The sequence below is a fragment of the Cynara cardunculus genome, assembly GCF_001531365.2.
Source record: "Cynara cardunculus var. scolymus isolate 2C chromosome LG 5, CcrdV1, whole genome shotgun sequence".
Taxonomy (NCBI): Eukaryota; Viridiplantae; Streptophyta; class Magnoliopsida; order Asterales; family Asteraceae; genus Cynara; species Cynara cardunculus.
Genome location: NC_037532.1, coordinates 7,351,156 through 7,365,906, shown reverse-complemented (window position 1 = coordinate 7,365,906; position 14,751 = coordinate 7,351,156). Strand labels below are relative to the sequence as shown.

General features: G+C 33.4%; 1 protein-coding gene across 2 annotated transcripts; it reads right to left on the bottom strand.

Moving 5' to 3' along the window:
• Positions 1-4,711: 4,711 nt before the first annotated feature.
• On the bottom strand, positions 4,712-6,994 carry LOC112512630 (protein EARLY RESPONSIVE TO DEHYDRATION 15). 2 transcript variants are annotated; one of them, XM_025118690.1, is made up of 3 exons: positions 6,908-6,994; positions 5,426-5,832; positions 4,712-5,130 (listed from the first exon to the last, which is right to left on the bottom strand). In XM_025118690.1, exons 2-3 carry the CDS (start codon positions 5,775-5,777, stop codon positions 4,967-4,969), a joined length of 516 nt encoding a protein of 171 aa, XP_024974458.1. In that variant the 5' UTR covers positions 5,778-5,832; positions 6,908-6,994; the 3' UTR covers positions 4,712-4,966. The 2 variants fall into 2 exon arrangements, with proteins under 2 accessions (XP_024974458.1, XP_024974459.1); XM_025118691.1 differs by having other exon boundaries at positions 5,426-5,828; positions 6,908-6,986.
• Between the last annotated feature and the right edge of the window lie 7,757 nt (positions 6,995-14,751).

Below are 14,751 nucleotides of genomic sequence, written 5' to 3'. Positions count from 1 at the left end.
CCATCGTCGGTTCCAGTCGCCGTCTTCCCCCCCTCCCATCGTCGGTCAGCCATTCGCCGGCCGTCTCCCCCCCCCACGATTGTCGCCGCCGCTCTCTCCTCCCACGCAAGATCCTCGTTCCTCATCCCACTCGATCATGTTCTCCAACGTCTTCTCCATCGTCTCTGTTGTCTTCTACATCGTCTCCCACTCGATTTCAGGTATTTCCCTTATGTCTCCTTTTTCCTTCTCTCTGCAGTAACAATGTCGATGAACTTAGGGCTGTTTGAATGAGCTAATTGATTTGATCATTGGTGGATTCAAGTTATGAGCTAATCATTTTGATATCTGTTGAATCAAGCCATTTTGGTATCTGTTGAATCAAGCCATTTTGGTATCATTTTGGTATCTGTTGAATCGATTTTGGTATCCTTATTATGATGAGTTGTGTCTGATATTTGGAAAGAGTAGAGGCAATGAGAAGAGGGTTAAAATGGTAATTTGTTGTCATTCAGTGAATATTTACCAAACAACCATATTTTATTCAGCACTTAACCATTCTGACCCTCTTAACCATTCTGACCACTTACCATTATGTACAAAACCATTCAGCAACTGACAAAATATAATAGTGTTAAATTTTATTGATAAACACTTACCAGATAAGTATTTGGTAAACCACCCATAATTTTTACTAAATCATTCGTTAAATTAGACATTAAATGTATTTTTCTGAAACAATATAAACATTCCAACGAATTTGGGAAAGAATATTCCGAATTTTGTGGAAAATAATATTCGCCGAACATTAAAAGAGTGCCACACATTACACGTGTTTAAATACTTTATTATTATTTTAATAATCATAAATATGTGATTTTTAACTATATAATATTTTACGGTAATAACAAGTATACTTTATTTAAAATAATATGGATGCATTGAGTTTGAATTCTACGATTATATAATGCATAATCAATAGAGTGCATAATTTTACAATGTCAAACCATAAGGTTGATGTTTGATTGGTTTGAGTTTGGCTCTAAATGTTAAAAGTTTCAGGAAGTCACAGGTTCAAATCCAATGAGAAATAAAAATCCCCTTGTGGCCACGGAGGTTCAAATGCGGTGACTCCGGGCTATCTGCAAAGCAGGTGGTCGTACTAGGATTAGTCGGCTCGTATAGCGGGTTGGATATCCAGGTTAAACAAAAAAATTACAACGTCAAACAAAGTCGTGTAATAATTAATCAGTAAATAAAAAATAGGTCGTAAACCAGATCAGTTCTTCAGTTTCACTAAAACGATCCTTGGTTCAATTTGGTTTCCTTCTACTTAAAGTTTTATCCGAGACAAAACTGATATACAACAGTTTGATTTAGTTTTTTGATAAAAAACGGACACAATTTCATCATCGAATGTGATTTCCCGAATCTTTACCATCTCCGAGCATATCCCCCAAATATGTCTTGTTTGACTTTTCTTTCTTTGACTTTATGTATCTTAGAGGGTCAACTATGGAGCTTCTAAATAGTCAACAAAAAAAGTTGTGTTACTTTGAATCTAAGTTTTGAGGTCTATAAATGCACTTCAATTGGACCCCAAACTCTTAACTTCTTTATTTCTTGCTTTTGAAACAATAATCGGGACGACATCACCGATGGCAGGTCTTCAGTACAACTTCTTTCCAACTGATTTCCTTTATCCTCGACAGACACAAAAAGTTACAGATGCAACTGTTCCACAGGTTTTTCTAGCGAATATCAAGAAATCAGGAGTTTCACTTGACGATTTGACGAAGATGAAGTCTTCTATCAATACCAAGGACCAGATCAAGACACTCAACCACCGTCCTTCTTCACTTGATTCTTCGATGATCGAGAACAAACATGATCATGTTCTGAGGTGTTTGTTTAAGTAATCGATATTTGTTGAGGATGAGTTTAAAATCATGTGATTGATTTGATTATCTAAATGTAAATAAGTAGTCAACAGATATATGTATCCACACAATTGAAAAACTATGATAGTGTCTATTGCTTTTATCCATTTTGCCAATAGTAAAAAAGCACTGTATAGTTGGACTTTGCGTGAATGATCAGATAAACTAAAGGTTCTCGGTTTCAAATTATCTACTTTTATCTCCTACCCAATAAAATATTACGACTCCTTAATCGACAAACAACAAAAGTTCTATTTTGAAGTTTCTAGAACACAAATCAATTTCTATTTTAGACACTGCTATTTACAAAACTACAATCACAAAATTTTAATTAAAGAACAAGGAAAAGCAACAGAGTGGAACTTTATATACATAACTTCTTGTAAACTCTAACCTCAAGCGTAGCATAACGGTTCTAGAGTGATATTATATATTTGTACAAATAGGTAAGAGTTGCAATTTCTTTGAAGATTTGGCTCATTGTAGGGATTGAGAAACATCCTCATAACTAGGGTGTTCAAAAACTCGATCAACCCAACCCAACCCACACGAAATAATTCAACCTGAAGCAACCCGATATCTAATCGAGTTGTAAAAATTTTCAAACTGTAGGTATTGAGTTGATATTGGGTTACTATTATTTGAACTCAATCCAATCCGATGAACTCAATATCCTTTTATTTCTTTGATTCAATATGATTGTTGAATTTATATTAATATATACATTAGGCAGTTACACTATCATGTACGCTTTTCATATACACATATTTTCAATCTATTCACATCTCTATATAATTCATTCGTACATATGTTCAGTAACTGCGGACATATATATGTAAATTGAGAAAATTAACTGAATGTGATATACGTAAGAAGCATCAATATGTTGTATTAAATGGTTGATGATGAAAATGAAATTATAAGTAGAGAAACAACGTATTCAATGTTAGAATAATATATTTTAATGTACCAAAGTATTAACCCGACGAACCCATACGGTTTGGGTTGGGTTGAGTTGCATTTTGGTTTGAGTTGGGTTGGGTTAATATTTTTCAAATTGCAAACATTGGGTTGGATTGTTCAAATGTCTTCAATCCGACCAACTCAACCTATGAGCACCCCTACTCATAACTGCTTCCTAGCCACCTTCCATCAGATTGGATCTTCAAGATGCCACGTCCAGAGGTTCAGGTTGAGGTTCAGGTTCACATATATACATATATATTTAGACTTGGGATCATGTGAGACCAAAGGTTTTTCGTGAGACCTGTAAGACATATAAATAGCAAATACATATAGTTAATGGTAACATATAAATAGCAAATACATATAGTTTTTTTTTTTTTTTTTTTTTTAGTAAGGGTGTCCGGGCCAAAGCCCGACTAATCCCCGGCAAATTTGGAGGCTAAACATAGCCCCACTTAAATATCGTCTACACTTCCCTCACAGGGCTCGAACTCGGGTTCATAACTATGTCATGCCCAAGCCTTTACCACTAGGCTGGAAGGTCTTTGACAGCAAATACATATAGTTAATGGTAACGTATATGTATTTGCTATTCAAGCATAGATATGAAAAAAATTTACCTTGAACAAACACAACCATAAATGACAATTATATTTCTTAATATTTATTAACGGTTAGATTAGATATGCAAATAAAAACATAAAATATGAATGGTGATTGGTAAATCCATAAATTCAACTTCAATGGTGGTACCTGATTGGTTTAAGCTCGACTTCAAAAGTCAAAAGTATCAGGAGATCACATGTTCAAATCCAATGAGGAATAAATATCCCCTTGTGGCCATAGAGGTTCAAATGCAGTGACTCCGGACTATCTGCAAAGCAGATGGTCGTCCTGAGATTAGTCAGCTCGCATAGCGAGTTGGATATCCAGGTTAATAAAAAAAATCCATAAATTCCATTCTCAAAATTCAAAATTACATAGGGTTTGTTGTAGCAATTAGCAAGGCCAAACCTTTTTTACGTATTTGCTGGGTAGAATAGATAGTTCATCAAGTTTTGTTCCACATGATTCAAACGGGTGTTATTATATTAGACACAATATCTTAAAAAGAAAATCGTTAGCCCAAATCGATGGTTCCACGTATTATCTTTGCATTCTTCAAAGAAAATCTTGCAAAATCCAAAAAAATATCGAAACTCAAACCCAAATAAAACCTTTTCAAAATCGATAAGGCAAGTTATGTTTTTCGAAATCCTAATTTTATTTTATGTAACGTATTTTTGAACTCTTAATTTTGATACTTTAGAGGCGGCATCCAAAAGATATACATTATTCAAATTTAAAAATTATAAACACAACATATTTTGATTGATTCATTTTTTATATAATATATTTTAATCTAAATATTTGAGATATCGTATTAGAAGTATTTAATGCAAAGAATTTGAAAAACATATGGCTTGTTCATTTCGTCATTCAAACCCACTTTTGAGCTTTTCGTAATACGATGAAATCAATGGTCTTCAATCCTCATAAACATAATGTTAACCATGAACGATAACAGATTTTATATATATATATATATATATATATATATCATTGATGGAAGTTTGATTTTTCCTAAATATATCCTAATTCTACTTCTGATGATCGATTCAAACCTCTGATCAAAAAGATATACCTTGATTATATTTCATCTCTTCAAGAAGTTTAGTAATTAACATAACGACCAGAGGGTGAGTCGGGACATAAGATCGGGCCGAAAGGCTTAGTTGATGAACAACAAGTTAATATTCCTATATATATATATATATACACACACACACTAGAAAAGTTGCATCAATTTCTGCTGCTTCAAATTTTTGTTTTTTTACAATTATCATCAAGTTTCCCTGGCTAGTTGATGAGTTGAAATGAAGGATGTCAGAATATGAACAAGGGACAACTCGGACCTTGCTCTGTACACAAGATTACAAGAAACAAAAGACACTACTCCGGTTGTTTTAACACTGAATTATACCAACCAAACTGAAACCTAAATCTAGACCAGAGGAACACTTGGACTTTACTAACCACATTCAGCGTGGTTGCTGGATGCGTTGTGCACGAGACTTTGGGCTAACTGTTTTTGCTGGTTTCTCCCAATACCGAGCTATCTCCACCGGTGACTTCGGACCCCTTTGCTGCATTGATTTCGATAAGCTCAAGCTCCTTATCAGACCCTCAGGCCCCATTTCCATACCTGAACATCACCACGATGAAAACCAAGTCAGTATCCGCGAATAACATTGTTTACTACAAAATATTCAGCTAGTTTAAAAGTTTGCAAAGATGCTTCCAATTATGTAATTTATATTTTTCCAATATTTTAACATGTACCTTTAGATTATATTGTCAACAAGCTTATCAGCCTCTCAGCTAAAAGACTAGCCAATAGTTTTTCAATTAACATGAACAGTTGAACGGCTAACAACTAGTTTTCCAGCTACTTCATCAAACATAGACTTACTATTATATACGCATATTTACCAACTTACCATTTGTGGGCATTTGCTTCAAGGTGGAGGTCGAATAAGCGTTTATCCTATCCATCTCTGATGAAAGGAGGAACTGCTCATACTGGGATTCCATTGTTAAGGTTTCTTCATCGGTATCGATGGAATCAGGCAGCAGATCAGCAACATCAGGGAAATCAAAGTCATCCTCTGTGTTTCCAAAGAAACCGCCCTCGCCCTGCTGCTGGCTAAGCCAATAGTCATGAAACCAGGTGGAGGTTGTCACCAGATCCCACCATTCTGGGGAGAAATCCTCGACTTGGCGGACAGCAGCAGGGACAAAGAGCGGAGCGTTCGGATTGAGTGTGGATGTATGTCCTGAAACTAACGTCATCCTCGACTTCCAATGGGCCACTTGGCTGGCACCTAGTGCAGTGAATCAAAGCTACCTGCCATGAACAAAATCACAATTAGTTAAACAATCATTTCCGTAAAAATCAAACCAATTTTAATTCAGATGGCCCTGATTTTGTTCTGAGACTGTACCTTTAAGAGAAATGCATCCCTTAAAGCAAACCATAACAACCTTCAACTATATCATTACAAGTAAACAAAAATTCCAAATTTCCCAAGAACACCAGTTATCATGTTGACATCCAACAACTATCTTGCTAGCTCGCTCCTCATCTAACCTAGTAGGTTTCAAATTAAAACCTTCATACTTGTTCGTCTTATACATAGATATGATAAGCAGGTCGCATGGAAAAAGATACAAGGGGAAGGATAATGAAGTATATAGATCAAGAAGGTCTTTCAGCAAACAGATAGAGCATCACAACGTTTCATTCATAAAACAAATCACCAAACTTCATACTTCATTATAATGGAACTTCTCTTAACACATCACCTCATGCCAACCGGCAACCACTACTGGTCCCTTTTTTTAAACCCTTACTTAAAGCACCAAACTTTCAAGATCAGAAGTAGATCAGCCAATCAAATCTTCTACAGATCAGTAAGATATTACCACAAAGCCGAAATCAAAGGATCTCCACACATAATATTAAACATATGATCGCAGTCACATCAAAAGAACGAAAAATAGAGCTAGATCACCAGTCAGCAAAAGTAAACGAAATCAATTTCTCTGAAACCGGTGATCAAAGACAGCTAAATTTAACAGATCATAGTATAACTTGAACCTTTTTCTCATTTAAACGATCAAAATTAAAACAAAACCTCTGAAGTGAAGCAAAATTCCATGATCGGTTAAATGATCAGAGATCTTACAAATTAACATCAGATTTACAGATCACATCTCTTTATTTTAAGTTTGAGATCATTAGAAAACAAATTTTTTAGATGACTATAAACCTAAACTTCCATGACTATCCAAGTCGATCAGTCCAAATCAAACACTCAAAACGCAACAAACAACAAGCACAAAATCATCAAAACAGAGTTCTTGAATCACAGATCAACAATCGATTCAAAATCAGTAAAGCAGATTTGCAGCAATTATACCTTCAATTGATCGCGTGAAAAAATATCTAAAAGCACAATGTTCGTTCGGAACTTTTGGTTCGGGCAATCAGATGAGGTTCGAATATAGAACTAGACGAGTATTTATAGGTCAGAATAGGTCTTCATCCGAACCTGAGGTTCGTTACCGAACCAACCCATTGATTATATCCAAAGCGGTCATCAGCCGACGCGCTTGACGTACACGTGTTGGTATCTGAATGGAGGAAGGTGATGGGAAGGTGCGTGGTACCCACCTGTGAGCTGACGGATGATCATGGAGGAACCAACGGATGAGATGAAGAGTGCGTGTTTTAATCTGACGGTCTATATTTGATGCATTTGCTTAGGTCGGTTTTTAATTGCGGGTCCACTGTTAGGAAGACGACAAGGCCTAGACAAATATTAAGGTCCACCACATTGGTTCATTGCTTTTTAATATTTTAGATATATAAATAATTCAATCAATAAATGATATTATTTTCTATTTTTTTTATTTTGTGAAGATTTCAGAAGATATTTATTATTATATAATCATTTGATATTTGGATTTTTTTCTAAATATTTTCAGGAGAATTTTTCGTGGAAAATATGTAAAATATGCCACGTTATTGTTTGAAGAAGGGTCAACTCCATCGAGATATTCAAACAAGACATATAAACACAAAATTAGGAATTACATGCTATATTTGAATAATTGTTTGTATTCATGTTAATTTAATTACTGTTTGTTTATCTTTTAATAGTTTCATTAAAGGTCAGTCTTAGAATTGGTAAGAGGTGAATCTTGTTTGATAAAAAAAAATCTGCATTTTAATGGTTTTAAAACCCTCTAAATGATTTTGTATCGTGGGTCTCCTTTAACCATTCAACACCCTTATTCCATTGTGAACAATTACCGAACAATTATATTTCATTTTACACTATATCATGATAGCCTTTTAATCATTCTGCACCAAATCATTCAGCAATTGCCAAACAACCCCTTACACATAACTCGAATTAATTTTATGTAAATGAAGTTTGTCAGCTAGACAAAGTTTTTGACATCTGAAAAACAAAATTAATATCTTATCAGTTAAGTTGCTCCTTAAATTTAGATTATATTTTATGAACATATCAATTATATTATTATCGTCTAATGGTAATTAACTTACTAATATAAGTTATTAATAATAATTGAAATAATCAACATTTTTTAATTTAATTGATAGATACAGATATAATTATGAAATGATAAATATGTAATTGATCAGTTTTTTATTGGTTCTTGAAGAACTGATTAATTGGTCATATCGTTCGAACTCGGTCTTCTGTCGATATCTACCTACAACCACTATGAAGTAGGATGCAATTCATGTTCATAGTTTTCTTTTATGTTATACTAAGTGTGTACGTGTACAATGTATTGTTATGTAAAATTTTATTGTAAATAGAGAAAGAAAATTAAAGCTTTTCTTCAACTAAAAAAGTTTGGAAATTTATGGAGTATTTTATTGTATCATAGAACTTGGTGCTTATCAAATATTTAAACATGTTTATTAGTGTGTTTTATAAATTCAATGTAGGGCTTTAAGAAGTTGTACTTAAAGTTTGGATTAAAGTTAAAAAAAAATTGCATGATTACTAGTATACTATAAACCGAATATTTTACATATTTCAAAAACTGGAAAAAATATACAGGTAATGTGTACAGAAAAGTCAACGCATGATTTATATCTTATTATAATTCCTATCATACGATCCTCTTCTTTGTTTGATGCATGATTTCAACGAACCATTCCATGTTACTTGGGGGCTGTTCGGTAACAGCTTAATGAGCTGTATAGCAGATATGACTGATTCGCACAGTCATATCTATGTGTTCGGTAAGAGCTTAATCGCTCAGACAATAGCTGAATCGACCAGCCACAAATCCATTGTCCTATCTACTCAGCCAATTAACCGTATTTACTTTCCCCATCTACCCCTCTCTATAACTAATAGCACTCACCATTAATCAAAGAACCCTAGTTGCTCCAGCTGCTTCTTCTGCTCCAGGACTATTTCTACTCCGTTTTCTTCATCGATCTTCTGCTCCAAGATTGCTTCTACTCCATCGATCTTCTGCTCCAGGACTGCTTCTACTTCATCGTCCTCATCGATTTTCTTCATCGATCTTCTGCTCCAGGACTGCTTCTGCTTCCACACCAAGGTATGTTGTTTTCTTCATCGATTTTTTGTTCCATCTGTATTTTGACTGTTTTGGATGAACTATCGATTTTCTGCTCCATTTGTATTTTGATTGTTTTAGATGAAATATCGATTTTTTGCTCCAATGATTTTGACTACTCCATCGATTTTGACTACTTCTACTCCATCGATTTTGACTGCTTCTACTTCATCGTTCCCCACCGTCTCTCTCAGCTTTTTCCGATTTTGACTGCTTCTACTCAGTTTTTATAAAAAAAACCATTTCCTCATCTATGATGTTAATGTATAGGAAGATGTTAGTTTAATTTTATGGAAATTAACTTCTTTAATTCCCTTTTCAAGCTTTCATTCTTTATGGGTATTTTATGTTTCATTTTTTTTTATTAGGTTCATGTTGATTTTTGGGTGATGTTTTTTCCCCCAGTAGAAAGGACTTGGGGTAAAATGGTTTTTCCTGACATTCGGACTGTTTATTCAACACAACAACCGAACAACAAATTATCTGTTAACAGACAGACAACTTTATCTATACAGGTCTTAACAAAAAAAAACCGAACAGCCCCTTAGATTGGTTTGGTTTTACATCCAACAACTTGGTAATGGATTATACAAATTTTAAACTGCAGTGTTTAGGTTTAATGAATTTATAAATTGAATTAAAGATGAAATAAAGATGTTCATGTAGAGACATGGTGGGACCACACTAGACATGATAACAAATGAAGTCTTCCGTGTTGAACGGGGAATGTTGCGTAACATGAGTTGTACGGATAGCAGAAGAATTGTAATCATACCAAAGATCCATACGGAACGTGTTACACTGGGTGTTCTAAAAATTGTACATTTCGTTATAGTTCCAAACATGACAAAAGGTTGTATCAGAGTCACGAAACAGCAACACGTAACCGTCATGGTATCCACATGAACAATTTGAATCTACTAGTTTCTTGTTAGGTTAGTAGAAGTTTTGAAACTCCGAAAGGAAATGGATTTTCATAGGTTAAAGAGAGAATAAAAATCAAAAAAAATTCTTCCAACATCTCTCCTAGACGTGATCATTTGCAGGCTTGAACTAGATCTAAATTGATTTTCATGTTCAACATCTCTAATACAGCAAATCCAAGTCTGTTTTAGCATTCTGATAAACTTGTCCATACCCACCCTATAAACGGACCGGACTTGCCCACAGGCTAACGGAGCAAAACATCTTTTACATTTAAAAAAATAAAACTTATATAAAATTATAAGTTAGGTAAAATAATTTAAAGTACAAACCTTTTTTCCAAATTTATATGAATTGTAAGAACATAACAAGATACATGGCTTAAGAAAAAAAACCAGTTTCTCGATTAATTAAGTCTGAACATTTCCTCTTCAAGAATTTATCGACCTATAAAATAATAATTCTTTGGAAACTGAATATTTTACCATCTAATATATCAAGAACAAGATTCAAGATGCATTATATTGGCATCACATATGAAATATATATTTGGAAATCGGTTAGTACTCGATAGGAGACCCCAGTCCAAAGTTAGCCAAATGAGCTTCTAATTTTTTTAATAAAAAATAGTAAAATATTTTTTTATTAACCTGGATATCCAACCCGTTATACGAGCCGACTAATCGCACGACAACCACTTGCTTTGCAGATAGTCCGAAGTCACCACATTTGAACCTCCGTAGCCACAAAGGGATTTTTATTCCTACTTGGATTTAAACCTGAGACCTTCTGGTACTTTTGACATTTGGAGCCAAGCTCAAACCAATCAGGCACCACTTTTGTGGTTAAAATAGTGAAATATTAAGTACATAAAAGAATTAAGTTTTTGGTGCCTGTGGTATGCATTTTTTGTTGGATTTGGTCCTTCAGCCTAACGACCGTCTATTAGGTTCGTTAAAGTCTACGACATAAAGGTCTTTTTCTATTTTCCATTTTTAAAACTTCTTTTAATTAACTTTTTTAAACTAGGGGGTAAAATGAATATATTACAACTTGGAGGGCCCAATACACATTAAAATCATTTTGCTTCTTGTCGTTGCCGGTTTTTCTACCGGGAAAACTCCCACGAACGTACAAAGTCTAGTGACCTTTCGGTGAATTTGCAAAACTCATATGTCTCCCAATCTTCAAACATGTCACCTTCTCCTCCTTTCCCATTCGTCTTCACCTGCAACTTTGGTCCCTGTGATGACCTTCCCCGACCATATACCATTACTGCTCTGATCAACGATCCACATCCCCTACTGCTCGATCAAAGATCCCCCCACTGCTCTGATCATCCCTCCCTCGAACCATCGATGTAGAATGTGTGTACGCATTGTATGTGTAGTATGTATGTAAGTTAGAAGAATGGGAAGTGGTGTTGGTGGCTGGGTTCAGGTGAAACCAAGAGTTTTTCGTGAGACCCGTAAGACCAATTTATGTTCATTGATCGACTTTATAAGTTAATGATCTAACGGTATAAAGTTGCACGGTGGCAATTTTGTGATTATTGAGAAGTCTCGTGGCGTTTATAAATGTTTAGATTGACAGATTGTAGATCTAATCCAAGAGTTGAGAATTGGTCTTACGGGTCTCACGAAAAATCATTGGTCTCACATGATCCCAAGTCTATATATATATAGTATGTAACTTTATGTTTTGGCCCTTTAGGTTTTAATATATTCATTTTACCCCTTGACTAAAAAAAGTTAATTAAAAATGTTTTAATAAACGAAAAATAGAAAAAGACGCTTATGCCCTCGACTTTAACGGACCTTGTAGACGGTCGTTATGCCGAAGGACTAAATCCAACAGAAAATACATACCACATTAACCACATCATCATTGCATGTATTAACAAAACGAACATCATTTTTAGTTATAATAAATGACACTATATTGTTTATATGAATCCATTTAAATGGTTTTGGAATTTTTTTTAATAACTTAAAACTCTTAAATTTAATGTACACTTAAAAGATTAATTGATATGTGTCCACGTGGAGTGACATCGAAACAAAAAAATTGATATCTAAAAATGCAATTCCATCAATTTGCACGTTTTTCATACCTCAATTACCAATAAAATAACAAGTGTAAATAATAAAGGGAAATTAATTCAAATAATTATTTTTCATATTTAAATTATTCTTTTAATTATTTTTATCACTTGTTCACTTAAATGTCATTACTTTCGTAAATATGCAGGTCCACAATATTAGTTAAAAGACAAAAAAAAAAAAATCAAATTCAATCAATTTACGTCGCAATTGCAGACTTAGCCGTTGCTATTACAGATTTGTGTTGAATTTAATTTTCTTTTTTTTGCATTTTAACTAATATTTCAGACCTAGTTAATATTACGGACTTGGATATTGTAGAAGTAGTGACATTTAAGTAAACTCGAAAGAGAAATAGTTAAGAGATCAATTTGGGTGTGGAAAATGATCATTTGAGTCAATTTCCAAACAATAAATGGAATTTGGGTCAGAATAGGCACCATCACTTATCTTATCGGATAACATTCTCGTCTATAAAAATGGACTGTTGGTAAACACTTATCAGACAATAGTCTTTTTTTCCCATTTACTGGGTAATCTTCTTGGTTATTGTTATGTATTCCGTATAAGATTCTCAATCTTTGACATGCTCATTCGATAAAATAAGGAAAATCTGATAAATGCTTACCCGATAAATGTTGGTAAACAGTAACCTAGTTTTCTAATTGTTTCGAGGATGATTAGAATAAAGCGTATATCATTTCAATTATTATTTTGAGAATCAGTTTTCAGAAAGTTTATTTTGATGTATGTGATAAAATGTTACAAGCAAGAGAGTTTAATAGTTTTCTTCGAAGATTATGAGGTTTTTTATTTATAAGATTATATTAAAATTGGGTTTTTAATAGTAGATTTTCTAAAACGAAGATACTGTGATTTCTTGTTTGTTTTCTGGATATATCCTATAAAATATGGCATAACTCATATCTATACTATATTATAAAAACATTTGACAAAAACTCTTAAAAAACATTTTTATGCATAAAATACTGTTTATTAATACATATTATTTAAAATTTAAGATTACAAGTAAGTTGTGCATAAGTACAACTTATTAAAGTTTCATGTAACTAACTGCAGATAAACATAATCAAATACAAGATAAACATCTTATTTTAAATATAAAAAATCTAAAATATAATTAAGATAATTATTGAGTTCAAACAGAATACTTAGTAATCTTTATAAAATGTTATCTTATTAAACAAAAAATAAATTATTTTATTATCAAACTTAAATTAAATTATAACTAAAGAAAATTAAATTATAGAAATTACACAAAAAATGAGAACTTTTAAAAAGTTAATTTGATAATAATATTGATATATATTGTTTTTCAATTTTTTATTATATTTTATTTAAAAATAAAATTATTATCGTTTTTTTTAAAACACATAAAATAGTATTATAACATCAATAAAGACAAAAAAGAAAATAAAACATTAAAATCAAGATGTATATCGCTGTAATGCGCGAATACCCTTCTAGTTATTATTTAATAATAATAATAATAATAATAGTTTAATAATTTGAGAATGGTAATTTTCTCGTTGGAATGGTACATCATGCTATTCCAACCAAATGTCACTTGAGTTTTAAAAGACGTTATAAAATTCGTAATAGTGGGGCCACGCATGTTTACTTTTTGATGGACCATTGAATAATTCATCCATTTATTTATTCAAATATCTTTCCATTAATATTGTTTATTGTTATATGAAACATCATATGATTTACTTGCTACCATTTTTTAATAAACATTCTTAGCATATTATGGTATTAGGGTGATCGAAACGTAGTGTACTAAAGTAGACTAGTAATATCTCACAAGGGTGGTACCTGATTGATTTGAGTTTGACTTCAAATGTCAGAAGTACGAAGAGGTCCCAAGTTCAAAGAAAAGAAAGAATAAAAATCTCTTGTGGCCACAGAGGTTCAAATGCGGTGACTTCGGGCTATCTGCAAAGCAGGTCGTCGCCCTGGGATTAGTCGGCTCGCATAGCGGGTTGGATATTCAGGTTAATAAAAAAAAGCCTATTGAACCCAATTTATGATCCTGATAAAAGCAAGTGGACAATCGAGATAAGCCAGAAAGGATCCACAACGGTTGGAGCTTACAACATGGACGCTCGATATCCCAAAAGGTTCATAAGAAGAAACACATGACAGACAAGGTTGAATCATAATCAAATTTCGGTAATATGATAGTTTGTGATGGGACATTTGAAGATGCGTACTCCAACAAATCTCTAACACATACTAAAGGGCATTTGGTTTAACGATATCCAGACCTAGAGATGACAAAAAACGGTCCCGGCTGAGCCAGCCGGGCTCAAATCTGTCCCGGTCCCAAACGCTATGTCCATAACTGGTCCCAACGTAACCGGTCCCAGTGTCGGTCCCAGTCACAACCAAAAACCCGAGGCCCGGTTAACGTACTTTGTAACCGGTTATGAGGATCGGTCCCGGTCCCAAGTCGGGCGCAAATCGGTCCTATGTATTTTTTTATATAAAAAAAAATAGGTTTTTATATAATTTTCTTTTTTCGAAGTTCTTTTAAAGAATACATAAGTGGTATTCTAATACATTTGAAAATATATAATTAGGTC

Coding starts and splice junctions, on each gene's coding strand:
- LOC112512630 (XM_025118690.1), bottom strand. CDS start 5,777: ATGACGTTAGTTTCAGGACATACATCCACACTCAATCCGAACGCTCCG. Junction 5,131..5,425: donor GAAGCAAATGCCCACAAATG/GTAAGTTGGTAA, acceptor GGTGATGTTCAG/GTATGGAAATGGGGCCTGAG.